Source organism: Diachasmimorpha longicaudata, chromosome 13 (genome assembly GCF_034640455.1).
Source record: "Diachasmimorpha longicaudata isolate KC_UGA_2023 chromosome 13, iyDiaLong2, whole genome shotgun sequence".
In the NCBI taxonomy this organism is placed as follows: Eukaryota; Metazoa; Arthropoda; class Insecta; order Hymenoptera; family Braconidae; genus Diachasmimorpha; species Diachasmimorpha longicaudata.
In genome coordinates, this window is record NC_087237.1 from 3912021 (window position 1) to 3929511 (window position 17491).

Consider the following 17491-nt stretch of genomic DNA (forward strand, 5'->3'; position numbering starts at 1 on the left):
AGGAAAGTTTAAACGCGGTCTACTCCGTGTCCTCGGCGTGCCAGTGATGTCGCCGCGTTTTTGCTGACAAACGTTAATTGCGTTCCGCCTGAGCGCGCGGATTCGTTGAAAACGAGGCACAGGAATAGAGGGATGGGTGGGGGTAAGGGGTAAGGGAGGGTACTCATCCTCTTTCTTCTGATGTTCCCCAGGGAAACGCAGAAAGAAATATTTAAAAATTGAAAGAAGAGGGAAAAGACGAAAAAAATTCTCATGAAATGCAATTAGTGTTCAGCGAATTTTTCCAGTTATTTTTTTTTCCCCCTCTCTGGCAGTTTTATTTGTGTACGGTCTCTGCGTTTATCGTTATTATTCTCATCAGCTGAGCCACATAGTGAGAATACTCGCGAGAGAGGGATTATCAATTTACTTTGTGGTAAGATTTTTTTTTTGACTTTTATCTCTATTGAATTAAATTTAATTTTGTAAACTGTTGTTTAATGAAGAAATTCTCACGCTTTAAGAGTTGTTTATGGGATTATTTTTCTTGGATTTTCAAATTAGCGAATACCGAGGGGGTATTAATAGTCGTACACATGTGGTAATAATGTTGCATTGGTGGCGGTAGTGCTAGAGGGTGGGGTAAGGGGAGAATGGTGACTCTCGCCGGGAATTACGAGTTAGATAGGAGTAAGATATAGATAGGATTTTATCGGGGAGTCACACGTGTGCTACCGTGTAAAAGGATATAACGTGACTCCTATATACATTTTCAAGGGGTTTTTATTCTCATTAAAGGGTGTTTGTACAAACACCTTGCGTTACTACTTAAGCATGTCTGATCACTTCGCACCTGTTTCCACTTGCATACTTGGAGTGCTTTTTCGTTTCTTTGGGTTCACATGGTGTTGTTGAAGATTCTGGGGAGTGATGCAGATGGTGTTGGGATTATTTAACATGCATTTGATGAGAGGGGAGGAAAAAAATTAGGGGAAATTTATGGAGATTTCAGATTTTATGGAATCTCGGAATTTATCGTTGGGCTCGCGAAAGCCAGAGGTTATTTTCCAGCCGAGTAACTGATTCAGGGAATCACCTATGCCCTGAACAATTTCTATAATCATTTACGTTACGTTTTAATGTACGGAGAATTGATAGTTAATTAAATGATTACTAATTGAGAAGAGAAGTTTTAGAAGTTTGAAACATGAAGTTTTTCACAACGGTTTTTTTTTCAGCGCAATTACGGTCAAAAAATTCCCTGAAATTTTCCAAATTCTCTATTTTCGACAATTGCAAAAGTTTCAAATTTGTTTCAAACTAGAAATCGAGTGCTTGAGGAACTTATGTTAGCTCGACCGAGGTCCCTACGGCGTCATTCTGTTTCTCAACAAAAAAAAAACCCGCTCTTCACTACTTCGTAATTTTCATTTAACTTCCAACTTCCTATCGAAACAACTTCATCTTTCCCACTTCATTAAACCACCCTTAATCAATGTCATTTTCTCACACAATCCCCTACATCTAATGAAACAATTTCCCACCGAAAAAACTTCATTTCTCTCATTTCCTTTCCAATCCCCTGGGAAAATTTAATATCCCCTTCATTGTACCACTCAGAAAATTCATTTCTTTACTATATTCTTCAAATACCAGATTAAGTAATTATTCTCTTTCGACTCGCGGTTCACCCCTACCTAAATCTCCAAAAATAATTCCCCTGAATCACCGAAAAATCGCGAATTTCGCGAGTTCCTTCGTATTCCTTTCCATTATTTTCCTCTAATTTTTCCCTCCCCCCAATATTCGAGTGTCGATCGATGAATTCAAGCGCACAACATCCGCTTTCAGCAAAAGGCACCCCAATAAAATTTTTCCCTTTACTGAACTTAATAATTTCCACCTCTCAACTCCCTCTCGAACCAACTTCACTCGCTCCATTAAAATACCCTCAATCACCACCGTTTCCTCACCTCACCCCCTCCCCAAAAACAATGTCGCCCGAAAAAAAAAACTCAATTCCCTCCCCCTCACACCCTTTACCATCCCTCGAGTGGAATTTAATATCTCCCTCATTGTAGCACTCAAATAGTTTATCTCTGCGGAGGAGTTTGGATAGCGGAATTGTTGGACGAGCAACAATTTTCACGCGAGAAGTAAAAAGTGGGTGTGAGTGTGTTGGAGAGCCGATTGAACCGAGACCGAACGATGAAATACCTAGACGTATATTCAACAACTCCATTGTGGTATTGGTTCCAGCTGAGTGATGGAAAACGTGAAATCACCAAAAGAGGAAGAGAGAAACAAAAAGAGGAAGAGGAGAGTGAGCGGTGTGCTCACTCGGTACAGACGAATAATTTTAGATTCATCGTGATGCAACGGGGCGAACGACTTGTAATTCTTTCCCATCGCTTCTCTCCCCCTTCCCACCCCCTCCAATCCACCACTGTACCCTCGCGGTTGCCTCGTGCCTCACCCATACCTTCGCCATTCTCTCATTCCAATTCTCAATTTTTTTTTCTCTCCCTCTCCCTCTCTCTCTCTGTTCAACCTCTCCTCCCCCTTTCCCACCCCTCGCCCCTCACCCTGCCCCATGGCAATTCCGTTGGAAATAGCTCAAGTAGATGGAATAAAAAGACACAAGGGCCAATAGTACTAGGTGCAAGGAATATAAAAATGAAATAAAATAAATCAAGAAGAATTCGCGAAATAAAAAATAATAGAGCAAATGGCGTGGGACGAAAAGGGGGTTTAGGTAAGAGGGTGGGGTTAACAGTGGTGGTCGCAATGCTGAAGTTAACTTCGCATTTAACATCTGCTTGAGAGGTTAAAATTTCCCTGGAGGTTTACTGTAAGTTCTCCTCGCCCTGAGAGAGAGAAAGATGTTGTTGGAAAAAAGAGAGACGAAAGAAATGAGGTATCTTTTGTCCCGTGAAAGAAGAATGAGAGAAAAGAAGAGGGGACAGGGGGGGGGGGAGGGGGAGCAAATCAGAGGGCTTTATCGTGGGTACAGTAGAATCTTGTGCGGAAGTACTTCCCTGTTTCAATCCCCCTCTCCCCCGGGCCGTCTCTCAGTGGAGGAGACATAAAGACATGCAGAACAAATAAAAGCCCTTCTGCAGTCATTAATTACCCGATGCTAAATGAAATTGTAAGAGCATTTATTTCTCTTTTTGTTTGTCTCTGCTCATTTTCTTTCAATGGAAGTGGGGAAGGGTAAAGTAAGATTTTTAAGTCTTGTCGTGAGACTTGAAAAATTTTTAAGTTTCAATTTGAGACTTTTGCAAGCACCAATGGTGGATTCTGCATTCAAAAATAGATCTCGTAGATGGAAAATAATATTCACGTATTATTTACCATCATATAAAAACCATTCCAACAAAATAAAATGAACAGCTATTGATAAACCGACACTAAATGAAATTGTAAAAGCATTCACGTCTCCTTTGTTTGTCTCTGTTCATTTTCTGGTTAATGAGGTGATGAGGGGAGAGCCAGCGAATTCGAACTCTCGTCTTCGAATGTCAAGAGGGTACTTCAAAGGGGTCTGTACCACCATTTGGCCCTCTCCCCCTCCCACCCTCGTAAATTCAATTTAATTTATTCGAAAGGCGTCAACATCCATTTGCGCGTGGTAAGTCAACTCGATTCACCTTCTGTAGCTGGGTAAAAAGAAGATTTTTAAATAAGAAAATATGACTCAAACGCATTTCGTACCCCATCCTCAACCCTTCCCCCTGCCCTCCCCCCGTCCCCTCCCGTGATTCGGCCCCTCGGGAAAGAAATAAATAAACGTAGTTTGTGCCCGTAACTCGGTGGAAATTCAATATACAAATTTTTCCACGGCGAATAAAGAGTGAAAGAAAATTAGATAGAAAAGTTGCAGAGGTGGTGCTGTGGTACGGATGAAGGTAGAGAAGGATTAATGAAAATGTAAAGCAAACAAAGTTGATGATAATAATTATAGGTAGTAGAAAAAAAAATAGTCGTAAAGAGATTATCCGAGTTGGAGACCCCGCGGTTAATCATTCAACTTTAAAGTTTATTGCACTAGTAGTTTGGTGTGAGTATGTAATGTTCGATGTATGTACGTTACACCTGTGTGGTAACTACGCCGGCGGGCGTTGGGAAAACTTCCGTAACGATAAATTAACGACAACAAGATTGATCGCGCCTCAGCGAAGATGATGTATGCATGACATTGCGCCTTTTGTGGTGATTCAGTGATCAGTTTTCGGGGGGTGGCAACGGCTGCGATGAGACAACTTTTATGGGATTTATGGGGGTTTATGCGAAGGGGGCATCGAACATTTGCGTAGTACACAGAGGAAAAATATTTAGTCAGATTGAATCAATAATTGCATAAATTTTTCAATTTTTTTTTGTTTCCAGATCCGCTAACTACGCAAACGCCTCAAAAGTATGCGAACTATCGGACATGGACAGACTGACAATTGCCGGTTCCAACGCCTTCCAAATATCCAAGGAGTTCGATTTTCTCGAGAATCACTGTGTCGACGAACCCGTGAAATTGTGTGAATTCAAAAAACTCACTGGTCGTATACTGAAGACAGTCGACTCTGTCTATCAGGACATTGCCACGTCTGAGGAGTGCCGCGAACTCTGTCTGAATTCACCGTTCCGTTGTCACTCCTACGACTACGGTGACACCGGCGATATGGTATGCAGACTGAGTCATCACTCAAGAGCAACGCTTTCTGACATTCAGGTGAATACACTTTTGCCTCATTCAGTTGTAAATTCTTCCTCAAGAACAGATGACTTGATTACGGATGTATATCAGGTTGACAGTTAAATATGTCCTCCTCAGTATTCAAGACCAAAATACTGTCAAATCGCCTCCCTTCATTCGGCACAGAATTTTTTTTATTACAAAGTAGCAAAACGTGAATTGATAATTTAATGTCAAACCCCTAAAACTGTCTGGATTTTCAAAAAAAAGTCCAAGGCGAAGGGAGACACTTTTGTAGAATAAATTCAGGGCTTCCAAAAATCGATTCAGAAAATCGGTTTGACCCAACCGATCTCTTCAGAGGAACGTATAATTTTTCGTCAGAACTGTTTTTTTCTCTCAGTCTATTCCTTCCATCTAAGTCGCCAACGATTACCCGTCACTCACTAAAACAATTCTTTCTCTCTACAGCAACGTATAATTTTTCGCCAGGACTAAATTTTTCTCTCAGTCTATTACGTCGATCCAAATCACCAACGATTACGCGGAACTCACCAAAACAATTCACAACCCTTCCTCTAATACTTTGCCAGAACGATACTAGATAAATGTTGAACGTCCAAACATTGTCGAAGCCTCCACAGAGAGAGAAAGAGGGAGAAAGAGAGATTTTAACTAAAAATTTTTGATCAGAAAAGTCATAGTTTATAACATTTTGCCCGAATTTTTTCCCTCAATCTATTCCATTGGTGCACTTCGCCCTGGATTAACCAACACTTACGAAAACAATCCTGAGCCCCTCCCCTGATCTTCGACAGACTAATTTCCAAGTGTAATTAATTCATGGAATAATTTATCTCCACCAGGAACCGTATTTAGACGCACCTCAGGCATCAACTTATGAACTGAGCTCATGTTACAATGTAACCATCGATTGTCGAGCTGGTGACATGGTGGCCAGAATACAAACCAGTAAACTGTTTAATGGCAAGGTTTACGCCAAGGGTTCACCAAACTCGTGTGTTCAGGATATCAAAGGAGCCCTGGAGTTTGAACTGAAAATGGCGTACGACGATTTGGAGTGTAATGTCAAACAACAGGGACTTGGTAAATACCTAAACGACGTTGTAATTCAGCATCACGACACCATCGTCACGAGCTCAGATTTGGGCCTTGCTGTTTCATGCCAATACGATTTAACCAACAAGACAGTAACGAATGAGGTTGACCTTGGTGTACAAGGAGACATAATTCCAGCTCTCTCCGAGGAAGCTATAGTTGATTCACCCAACGTTGCCATGAAAATAACAGATCGTGATGGACACGAGGGTATGCCATCGGCTGAAGTTGGTGATCCTCTTGCTCTCAAATTCCAAATTCTTGATCCAAACAGTCCCTATGAAATATTTGTACGCGAACTCGTTGCCATGGATGGCATTGATTCGAACGAAATTGTTCTCATTGATTCCGACGGCTGTCCAACTGATCATCTCATCATGGGTCCACTGTACAAGTCTGGTAATACCGGAAAGGTGAGTTATCATTGTCAATGAGTTGCTCCAACAGCTGCCTCCTCAACTTGCTAGACACGTTTTTCACGGGATATTAAAAGTTTATGATCGGTGGAATTAACTTTTTTGCATGAGCATAGTGAATACCTGGGTATTTTGAGTGTTATGGGAATACCTGATTGTAAATGAAAACTAGTGGGGCAGGTTTCAACCAAGCTAATGATGAAGAATACACGATGATGTAAGTCATATTTACTGAATTCCAGGGTAGTTGTGAGGAAGTTGAGAATCGAGGGGGACTAAACCATCACGCACTTCCGTCATTAATTCTCGTAATCGTGAGGCTCAATTTCATATTATCCGGAAATTGTTTTGCAAGATATTTTGCGAGAAAGCAGACGTGAAATCATTGTTCATTATGAGGGGTAATGATCTCGTAGAGAAATGGGAAAATATGCTTCAAAATTAGAGAATTCTCGATAGGAATTTTTTTTCTATAAAACTTGACTATCAGTGGCGTAACCCAGCATTTAACGAAATCAGCTGTTTCGAGGCTAATGCTGATCACCGCAGAAGCAGCAGAACTTTAGATTGAAATTCCGAATTTTTCACGCTTCACATAAGTAATTATCGGCAATATCATCCTTCTTTACTTCATCTAACGACTAAAAAAACTCGCTGATTATGATGTTACCGTTTGAGTATTCCTTGAATAGAATCAAGCTGGGCATGGAATTATTGTTCATTAGGGGTAATTATCTCGATGATAAGCGGCTTCGTAGCAGAATTGAAGCATCTTCTTTTACGATTATCAATTACTTCATGAAAACTGAGTTTGACTTCACTATAAACCTTCACATTATTGGAATAACTCAAGGATTAGCCAAATTAGCTGCTCTGACGCCGCTGCTAATCAGCGATTATCAGCAGTGCACTCGTTTAACATTTCATTTTAAGGCTGACAAACTCGTACATGCTCATGTCGCTTTCAAATAATAATTTTTCATTAGAGATAATTATCGCAATTACCAGCTGCTTCAAAGCAAAATTGTTCGTTACGATTATCAATTTTCTTTTGAAAGAGGTAATTTGACTGTTGTTACGAACTTCACATCACTGAAATAATTCAACAATTAGCCAAATTAACCTTTATCACGCCACTGCTAATCACCGCAAGAGTAAATGAACCTGAGATTGGAATTCAGACTGTTTAACATAACTGATTATCAATTATATACTTTTTATCCATACGAGGCTACACCTAACGGCTTAGAATCTCGCAAATTCCGATATCATGCTTTGAAGTATTCCCGGATAGAATCGAGTCAAGCACGGAATCATTGTTCATTAGGGGTAATTATCTTGATGATAAACGGGTTCGAAGTAAAATTGAGGCATGTTTTTTACGGTTATCAATTGCCCTATGAAACCGGTCTCCTGACTTTCTTTATAAACTTGGATATTATCGCAATAACTCAGCGAGGAGCTAAATCTGCTATTTTGACGCCGTTACTAATCACCGCAAAAGTAACTGAACTTTAGATTGAGATACTGAATATTTAACATAACTGATTGTCAGTAATGTATCCTCTCCACTGATTTAACAATTTTTTTCACGAATAAAACGAGTCAGAAAGGCCGACGCACGAAAAAAACAAATTTCAAATTTCCGTCGAGTTCCCGCTGGACTTTTAAATGCCAGAAATCAAGACTTCACGAAATCATCACGAAATTATTTTTCAGTAAAGTTCTGCTAGATAATTCCTCACGAAATGAAAAATCCGGAAAAGATTTTCCTGCCTCACACCGACATTCCTTTCCCCTTTTTCGTAAGCTTCCTCATTACCAACATCTGGTGTCAAATCAGCTGTTTCGCTGTTGCTAATCGCCGCAGGAACCTATAAACCGCTCATTGAGTCTCCATATATTACTTCACACAATTAATTATCCGCCCTCCGCCCTGCCCCCCCTCCTCCACCACTGACTTGATCTAACGTCTAAAAATTATTTTCCAGATTCTGTTATCACACTTCGACGCCTTCAAATTCCCAAGCTCGGAGGTAGTGCAATTCCGTGCTCTAGTGACTCCCTGTATGCCAAGCTGTGAGCCAGCGCAATGCGACCAGGAAGAATCAACCGGTGAATTACGCTCGGTGATAAGCTTTGGTCGTCGCCGTCGCCGACGTCACACAACATCTCAAACATCGCGTGAGGATCTTCTCCTAGTACAGTCAATCCAAATAACCGATAAATTTGGCTTCGAAACATCCGATAAATTAACCGACAACAATGGTAATCGTACATCAATGCCACGTGACAGCATTTATGGTGTTGAGGGTGAGGATATAGTAGACTTGAGCGGGCGTTATGGTTTATGCGTTAATGTTGCTGAGGCCATCATAGCTGGTGCTTTATTCATTGTTGCCCAGATTATCATTATTGCTGCGTGGACATTTACATGGCAAAGACGCAAGCAAATATTAAAACACCAGGAGGCACTATCGGTATCGGTGTCAGTACCAGGTGCAATGCATACGGGTATACCGAGTCGTGCTGACAGCCTCTGCAAGTTATATGACGCTGGTTATTCGCGGCGTTTCTAAATAGAGAGAGAGATAGAGTGAGGAAGTAACGAAACATGAAGAATGAACAGAAATTGCGATAACCATCGTATCAATAACTATTTCGCTGGATCATTTTAAACCTATCGTGCCTTTTTAACGAATCGGCTGGTACATTTATTTTTTTTTTTAATCACTCTGTAAAACGAGATAAAGTGGACATTCACTCGGCCACTGCCCCCCGGCCCCTCCAGTGTCCCAATGCCAGGGGCAGCAGTCGAAATTGTCCAGATAATACGCCCGTACATGATGCATTTGTGTACAGGTGTATTATCACATGGCGGACGCTACGGTGGAACCACTAACGACTCATTTAGTTATTCTACTTTTTTTAATTTCAAGTTTTTTTTTTGTTTTTTTTTAACCCAAGCTAGAGTTTAATTCAGGTCGAGCTGGATCATCATTGCGCTTGGGCTACCACCCAGTAACACGCACTGTGACGAACCGCTTGACCTGGTTCAACAATTTAAACTCGTTTCAAGGCTTATGCTCACTATACAATTTATCGACGAAAGTTTTTTTTTTCTATGTAATTTGGTTGATTGTGGAGGATGGACTGCAGTGTCCATTTTGTTCATTCATTGTCAGGGCTCCACTGTTGATAACGCTGCGATAAACGTGTTTACTATGATGGTACGAAGTCATGAGACTCACGCTAGATAATTACACTTTTGCATTATTATCAATTTTAATATTGAATGGAATCAGTAGGGGAGTAGTGAAATGTAACTTTTCAAGGGGAAGGTTCATGAGGACGAGGGCTTTCACGCGGAGAACCTTCTGGCTTCTCTTCGTGAATCCCCTCGGTTTCACGATCATTCGCGTTGATGAATTGAATTTGAATTTGCCCTTCACTACTTTGGTACTGAAATTAGTTTCGCTTCAGTCGTTAGTCTCTGATTTCAAGTAGTTATCTCTCAATGGTCTTCCCCTCGTGTTGCCCAAACTGAGGAAAGTATATTAAATTAATGCGTAATGATGGCGAAATGAATCGCAACCGGTGAATGACAATAGGCGGATTTATCGTTAGAGCCTCCATAAACAATATCGAAGAAATAAACCTAAAGTGCGGGAACATACGCGGTTACTAAAATCCTTCCATAATTTTCAAACAGATTTTTCTCCCTGTAGAAGTTTCATCCCCTCACGATTCCTTGAAAAAAGATATCTCAAATAATCACCTAACGATGAAAAAGTGCATTACACCCCGCACATTCCTGAAGAGTCGAAAAAAAAATCCCATAAATGTCGGTTGGTATAATTAAAAAGTTGAACCCAGCGTAAGAACCGCGTACCCAGAGGGGATGAGGCACTGAATGAAAGGAAAGTAGGCTCTCGATAGTTTCTCGTCGACGGTGCGACTTCCATTTTCTCTGCATTTTCGGTATGAGGTACCAGGGAAAAGTGCAATTTCCACCCGGGGATCATAATTATTTTGGCTGGTAGTCCTTTAATTAACGGTCTCAGTGAGTAGACGAAAAAGGGTCGGGGAGTTGAGGTACATACAGATATACTGTGCCCTCTGCCTCGCCCATCGGCCCAGAAAATGAAAAAAAAAAATAATTTAAAAAAATCAAAAAATAGAGTTAAAAATATAGATAAAAGTAATAGGTACGGCTGCAGAAAAGAGGCAACATCGTACATACCCATTATATATATAATAAAAGTCCTTACGTGAACCAGCGCGCGGGGGGTGGAGTCGTAGGGGGTGGGTGAGGGGGTAAATCGTGCTTCCGAGAAGATTCACGCGCGATCGCGCGATAAACGTTTCCATCGTTTCCCTCACTCTTCGAAACGGCCCATTACCCACCACCTCTTGTAGCTTTATCCTCTTTAAGAAAAAGAAGAGTGAGAGGAATGCGCGGATTCAAAGTATTCCACGATAAAAATGATGAAGAAAAAAATGAAAAAAAAAAAAAACGAGATCAAATAAGTTGAGGTAAAATAAGAGTAAAAGAAATTCAAACCGCTTTTGATATCGACATTCCAGTGGTTGGATCATTCTCTCTCAAATTCTAGAGAAATTGCACTAGTCGAAGGGGACAAGGGGATGAGGTAAACGTGTAATAGAGAGAGGATTGGAGGGTGGAAAGAGGGGGTAGAGGAGATCTGTCGACAAGTCAAACAACGCTCTCACGTAGCATCAATTTAATTGAGAAACTTGAAGATTAGAATACACTCGTTGAAGACAAACAGAACAAATGGTACTGGAGGGATTATACAATTACCGGGTAAAACTCCCTCCCTCCTTCACCCCCTCTTCTACCCAGTCCAACGAACCACCACTACCCCACAGCTTGCACGTTTATCGTTTGTTTTATCCCAGCATATATTGACTCTACTCGTATTCAATATAAATGAACGAGTCAGTTAAACCGTACAGCGATGCAAAATGCTGTTTCAAGTGTTTTCAGTGAAAATTTTGAGCAACTTTGGGTTTAGAGTAGCTGACGCTTGTACCAGCCACCTGAGAAAAATAACCGGTTGACCGGTACAGGTGCCAGCTACCCTAATTTAGGAAAGAATACCGACACAGTGGTAATGTAGTGAAGACCAACGAGAGAGTAATATTATTAACGAATTTTCTCACGAGATGATAAAATTAATCGATATTTAGATTAAGCCATAGAATATAATGTGCGTACAAAAAAAGCTTCGTGGTGTGAGGGTACGAGAATTAACCCCTAATTATAGATCAGCCAGATACCGAAAGGCTATGATGACGATTGTTTGCAGTGGACTCCTGTCAATTTTTTTTTTAAATCGCAAAAACATAGACAAGTGTTATTATTTTTTCGATTAGGTACTGAATGAAGCACTTTTCATCGAGTTAATTGAAATCCGCTGCGGCTGTCCGCCCGTAGTGCCCCCCTCTCGGGTACATGAGTAGCCGTGAGGGGGCTGGTATGACAGTTCAAACATAACTCAATGGAGATTGCCATTAAACTCGTTAGATTTAACATTAACGCGCATACGCGATTATCGGATAAAAAACCGTTATTCATTAAATTAATGGTTTCCTTAATTCTTGTATTAACACTGAGGAATGATGGGGAAGATTTAAAAAGAAATAGGTAAAAGTGTTAAATTGGGCTCGAGGACGATCCCAACGTTCCTATCCCCCGACGCATCTACACGTCTGTACGTGCTTGTCCTCGAGCCTGAGGTGCGTCCATACACGGCACTATACGTGTAAGCACGACACGATTTCGAGTCTACTCTGTACCATGACACGTATATCCTCAATCACTTTGTGCTTCAACGTTCCACATTATTTACCCTTTTTTTACATCATTAAAATAGGTTGTTTTTACCCCGGCAAATCTTCGCCATGTTGTGCGGGTATTTTCATATTTTTTTTTTTATTCCAAACACTGGATTAATTGCCATCGCAAAATCCCGAGGTATACAGTCACGTACAGAGCTTACCCGACTGTCGAGTTTTCATGTGTTCGCACCAAAAAATATGAAAGCGAAAAAAGAATATTAATTTCTTTACGTTTTCTCATTTTTTTTTAATTTATTATGTTCTTTTTCATGTAGTTTGAATATCATCTGTCACACTTGCAATTAAAAATTCCTCTCTTGTGTGCCTGATCCTACTTAACGCTTAGTGTTTTCTTTCAATATTCCGCCCAACCCTGAAGCCTCATACCACTACTCGACTTTCCTCTCAATCCCATCATCCACCGTTGCTTGTCCGCTAAAAAAACTCAGCTCTCTTGATTTTTTTTTTTATTTCAACTCGTATAGTTTGGCTACGAAAAAAATGTAATAAAAATATTGAATGAATATTCGTTATTAATAGTAATATTCAGGAGATTGAAATGAATGAAGTAGGAGGGGACTAAATTCAATGCCGAAATGGCAAATGCCGAGTCTTCTATTTTTTACTTATTTCTTCAGACACTTTTTTTACTGTCTTTTTTTGCGAATGGGTTTCTCGATGCAACTGACGATTTTCGATTATAGGAGATTGTACAGAAATTGTATTACGGAGAAATAAACTCATTTCGTAGAAATATCGTTTGTATTTATTTATAGTGTCAGCTTAATCCTCTATCCTAACAATTTAAAATTAAGTGAAATAAGAACTTTGGATCACGAATAGGAAAGGGGAGGTATTTACTCGTCTTCTGGCTGCAATTTTCATTGCAGCCAGAATTGCAGAAGACGAGACGAATCGACTGATAATAACTAGCCCGTCAACGCCAACAGGGAACACGGATGCAGAATAATTGATTCCTTATTCATCTTCGATGCATTCTGTCAATATTCCATCAGCAGAGACTGACACATCTAGTTCGACTTCGTTACAGAAGGCAACGCTGACTTGGGTCGCAAGAAACAGCTGAAATAGGGGCTGCGAAACAGAAAGATTGAATCAACTGAAAAAATTGAAGAGTCGCAGACATCAAACGCACCAGTCATAAACTCAAAAGTTCATAATATGATATTTCGCACTAGGTTGCGAGGCTATCAATGCCCTCTACGTCCGGATAAACCTTTGTAACGGATTCTCTGGAGCAACTCACCACCTTCGTATAGAGGAAATCGGTGTTGCAATAAAGCAAGTATTAGACAAGATCGACAACATCACAAGAAGTGCAACGAGAGAAGAAACACGAAAGAGTTCATGATCCGGTAATTCAGCCTGAGAGTTCACTGTGTCTGGCAATGTAATATGAAAAAAAGGGAGTGCTGACAAAGCCCTCGATTTGGTGGTGAAGTAAAGTTCTTGTACGACTTGTGGTTGTTTAAAAAAAAAGATCACGAAGGAGTACTTCTATTAGCAGGAAGGTCTCGAAGACAAGTGTGCTAATCCCGGAGGAAGTGAGAAAGCGAAATCTTCATGATGAAGATCTTGTCGAGTATAATAATCTTGTAAATGATTGTAAAGAAAAGACAAGCAGTTTTGATGGAGAGAGGAGTACGCGTGCAGGATATGCAAAAGGAATTCATGAAACTCAGGGACATGACAGAGCATAATAGGAAGACCCAGGGACAAGGATCTGGGATGTTCACAAAAAAAGTTGATGGAAAAATCGACGATGATTATGAATCAGCCATACGGAATCACCAAAACGCTGTTGAGATACTCTTTGAGCGAATTTAAATAAAATTGTTCGATGGCTGACGAGCCTCAACATGAGGCTGACTTCCATCATGAGTCTTATTTTTATTGGAAACTCCAGAGATTGATTAATCCCGCCTACAAAGGCTTGCGTAGTAACATATTCCACAAATTGTCGTTGAAGCTAGGTAAATTTTAAATTATCTGACGGCTTCAATATACGATAATGAGTATAAATCCTCGAGATGTTTTAAAGCTTTGATACTGACGCATGCTTCCATCATGTCGAGGTTCATCCATAAGGAAGATGAGTGCTGAGTTGAGGTAAAGGAACCGAAGAGAACGAAAATGAAGCTAACGGAAGATGAAGTTGATGGGAAGTCAAAATATCTAGTTAAATAAATGATGTCGTAATTTCCATTAAGTAAGTAATACTGAATTTCATAAGAGAGTCTTTTGATTAATGAAATGACTGTCAATCTTCTCAACTAAACATGAAAATTAAAATGAAAATTAAAACCAGCTGTGAAGTATCTGTCCTACTTTTGCTGAACAATTTTCAAATCTCCGGTGAAAGAATTACCCTCCCCATTCCCTACCGCCCAACTGCACCTAAACTTCCTTCCCTGCGGATCATTACAGCCGATTTGGCCAAAAAATCCCAAAATGAAAAATTTCCCCAATTACAAAACACCCAGTCAGACAAAAAAATGAAATAGTTGAAACAGTCCTTGCGCCATGTTTTTATTGTTCATGTACTTGTACAGGGGGGCGGAGCCAGGGCGGGAGGGATCGAATTAGTGTGCCAGAACGTGTAGTAATTTGATATTATACTTGGCGTGAGGACAACGCATTCAAATGTAACCACGCGCTGCCAGTGACGGTTTTAATATATAAACCTGCTGTTATATGGAAATATATGCATGTTTTTACTAGGTTTCCTCTCTGATCTCGCAATTCCAGTTGGCTCTCCCCGTTCCACTAGGTACGCATTGTTTTTCAACCCCCTTCCCCACCCTAACTATGACCCACTGCAATCCCCACTTTATACTCTACGTTCATCTCTTTTCAACTTATGTATCTTATTGAGTTATGCAAGTTAATTTGAATACTCAGTTGGAGTTCCACGAGCTCGTTATCAGTTCAGTGTATAGAGTGTTCACTGTACCATCAAACAATTAGCAAACATTTTCATTCTTCGAACTACGTTTGTACGTTTGTACATTTTTGGTTACTGTTGTTTCAAAAACAAGGGCTGTTTGGATAGAGGGAAACGTCATTTTGTTATGTTGATAGTTGCCCGGGGTAATTTGTTGATTTATCCCAGGAGGGAGGATGAAGAATTGGAATAAATAAATTGTGTTTGATGAATTCGGGATTTGTTGGTGAGAGACAATGGGACAAACGGATGAATTTATTTTCAAGGGAAGAGGGCTTTGATGTACATACACATGAAGGGGGGAACTAATTGTTAAATATTTGTGGGTTGGGAATAGTAGATGTGAATGATGCTTTTTGGGGGATTTTCGGAATTTTCGGGGGAGTGAGAAAAGTCACATGATATATTTTCGCTGATTTTTTTTCTCGTCAGCATTCCATTTGTATTTATTTCAACTTTAATTTCATAAATAACCCAGAACATCTTATCTTATCTGTCTTAATTATCTTAGGTGATAATTCATAAACGATTAGTGCAGATATCTACGAAGAAGAATAATTATTACAGTATGGATTTAATTTTATCTCACTTTGTCCTCAATCAAATTACTCTGTTCCCAAAAATACGAGCGAGGGGTAAATTTTATGCAACTATACAGTGAAGTCCATGATCATATATCGAGGAGACAGGGCTAGCCCTGCAGCTGAACGTGATATGGAAACTAACGAGGGACTTTAATAATTTAAAGTTTCGGGTTAATTACCTCACCAAGGCAGTAACTAACAAGTCTCCTCTTGCCGATGCCAGAAACCCTCTCATACCCCTGTTCTTCTGCAGTACTTTACTTCAAATTCTTGCTGTGCGTCCTTATGGTCGATCTATCGTCCAAAATCTCATTATACCTCATCACGTAATCCTCCCTTCTTACCGTTCTCAAGGTATAAGAATAAAAAGAAAGATTCATTGATTAACTGTATTACGTCAGTCGTGTCCTCGTTCTTGTCTTTAATTTGAAATGAAATTCTTGCGGTTGATGATAAAAAAAATTTAATTAGTTCAGAGAAACCGACGTTTCACCGAGGATATCACAATATTATTAACTGACAGGATGAAACCCCCGTCCTAATTTAGTATTTGTTCGGGAAATGAGTAATTTAACCGGGATATGGCGAGTGATATTTTTTCCCTTTCCGTAGAATACCTTAAGAGATAAATCTTTCTCAATAATTTCCTTCCGCTTCAATTAACAGAATTAAAATTTGATGAATCAATTACTTATTCAGCTTATTATATTGTTTTCTTATTGTTAACAGAATTTTTTGCCCCCCAACTTACAACAGGCCATCGATCAAGGGCTTGCAGCTGAGGAAATTATTTTTTTCACACTTAAATAAATTGAATTAACAAAAAATATTCTAAAAGTAAAACAATTTCTCTTATTTATTTCTAGTTGTAAAAAAGTAATATCCAAAGAAATGTATTTTCCACGATTATTCACACGCAATTCAATCGTCAATCGTGACGATAGAAGAGATCGCAATGCTCTCAGTAGAGAAACACATTTTTGTCTCGAAATAATGCAACAATATTTCATCAATGCCCACTCAAACTCAAACAACCAATGAATGAATGGCAAGGCAACTCCGTGTCTCCGCATATCCCAGAGCAATTGCCGACTGTCTGACCCTATTCCCATTTTATCCGACTATTTTTTTAAATTGTTTCAAGAGGAATGCATGCAAATCTTCGTCACGCTAACGAATGGCAAATCACGAATACTATTTGACCTGGGGGATTAAAATACCTAGAGACCTGTATCGAGTACCTGTCGAACTAGAATTTCCTCGAGAGAGTTCGAGAGGATGGGGGGAGGGGCAAAAATAGCGGGACTGAGGGAAAAAAAATTTCCAAACTTTGCCAAATGTTTTTTTGGAGGCCCGAGGGAGTCGTTACGTCTATCTTATTGTTGGACTTGCCGGATGAATGCATAATCGATGGGTTTTAATTTTAGCCTTTGATTATTCTTATCAACTTACTCATTACGATATTAAATTCCCAAACCGGATGTTAACAAGATGATTAAATTCGTGGAAGAGATTAAATCCTTCGACGCGATATAAAGTACTACAAAATAAAATCTAGACAATAGTAAATGCCATATAATTATGTAACGATATAAAAATGTGACTCTTTACTTGAAGGCCGTCGCTTATAGCCTCAAATATCCAAATTGCCTACAATCATCCGAATTTCAAAGATAATTATTTTAATTCACTCACCCTTAACCGCAGATCGTTGACACTCCACACCCGGCTGGCAAAATCATTAGAGGCTCCGAGGATTAAAGTTCCAGTTGAGTCGAAATCCACAGACATAACACTAGCATTACTGCCCACCAGCATTCCTTTGCTCTCGTACGAACCTGAATCCAAATAACATCATAACCATCTCATT

At 39.8% G+C, this 17491-nt stretch overlaps 2 protein-coding genes across 6 annotated transcripts in view; one reads left to right on the plus strand and one right to left on the minus strand.

The window, feature by feature from the left end:
* The window catches only part of LOC135168415 (uncharacterized), a 223817-nt gene extending 213315 nt beyond the window's left edge, over positions 1-10502 (plus strand). For all 4 annotated transcript variants that reach the window (XM_064132576.1, XM_064132575.1, XM_064132577.1 and 1 more), the window contains 3 exons: positions 4372-4708; positions 5539-6204; positions 8199-10502. In XM_064132576.1, the coding sequence (XP_063988646.1) occupies positions 4372-4708; positions 5539-6204; positions 8199-8786 (1591 nt within the window). In that variant the 3' untranslated portion in view covers positions 8787-10502. The remainder of the gene's footprint in view (positions 1-4371; positions 4709-5538; positions 6205-8198) is intronic.
* LOC135168419 (autophagy-related protein 16-1) overlaps positions 1-17491 on the minus strand; it is a 196322-nt gene that overhangs the window by 174588 nt on the left and 4243 nt on the right. For both annotated transcript variants that reach the window (XM_064132589.1, XM_064132588.1), the window contains one exon: positions 17317-17459. In XM_064132589.1, the coding sequence (XP_063988659.1) occupies positions 17317-17459 (143 nt within the window). The remainder of the gene's footprint in view (positions 1-17316; positions 17460-17491) is intronic.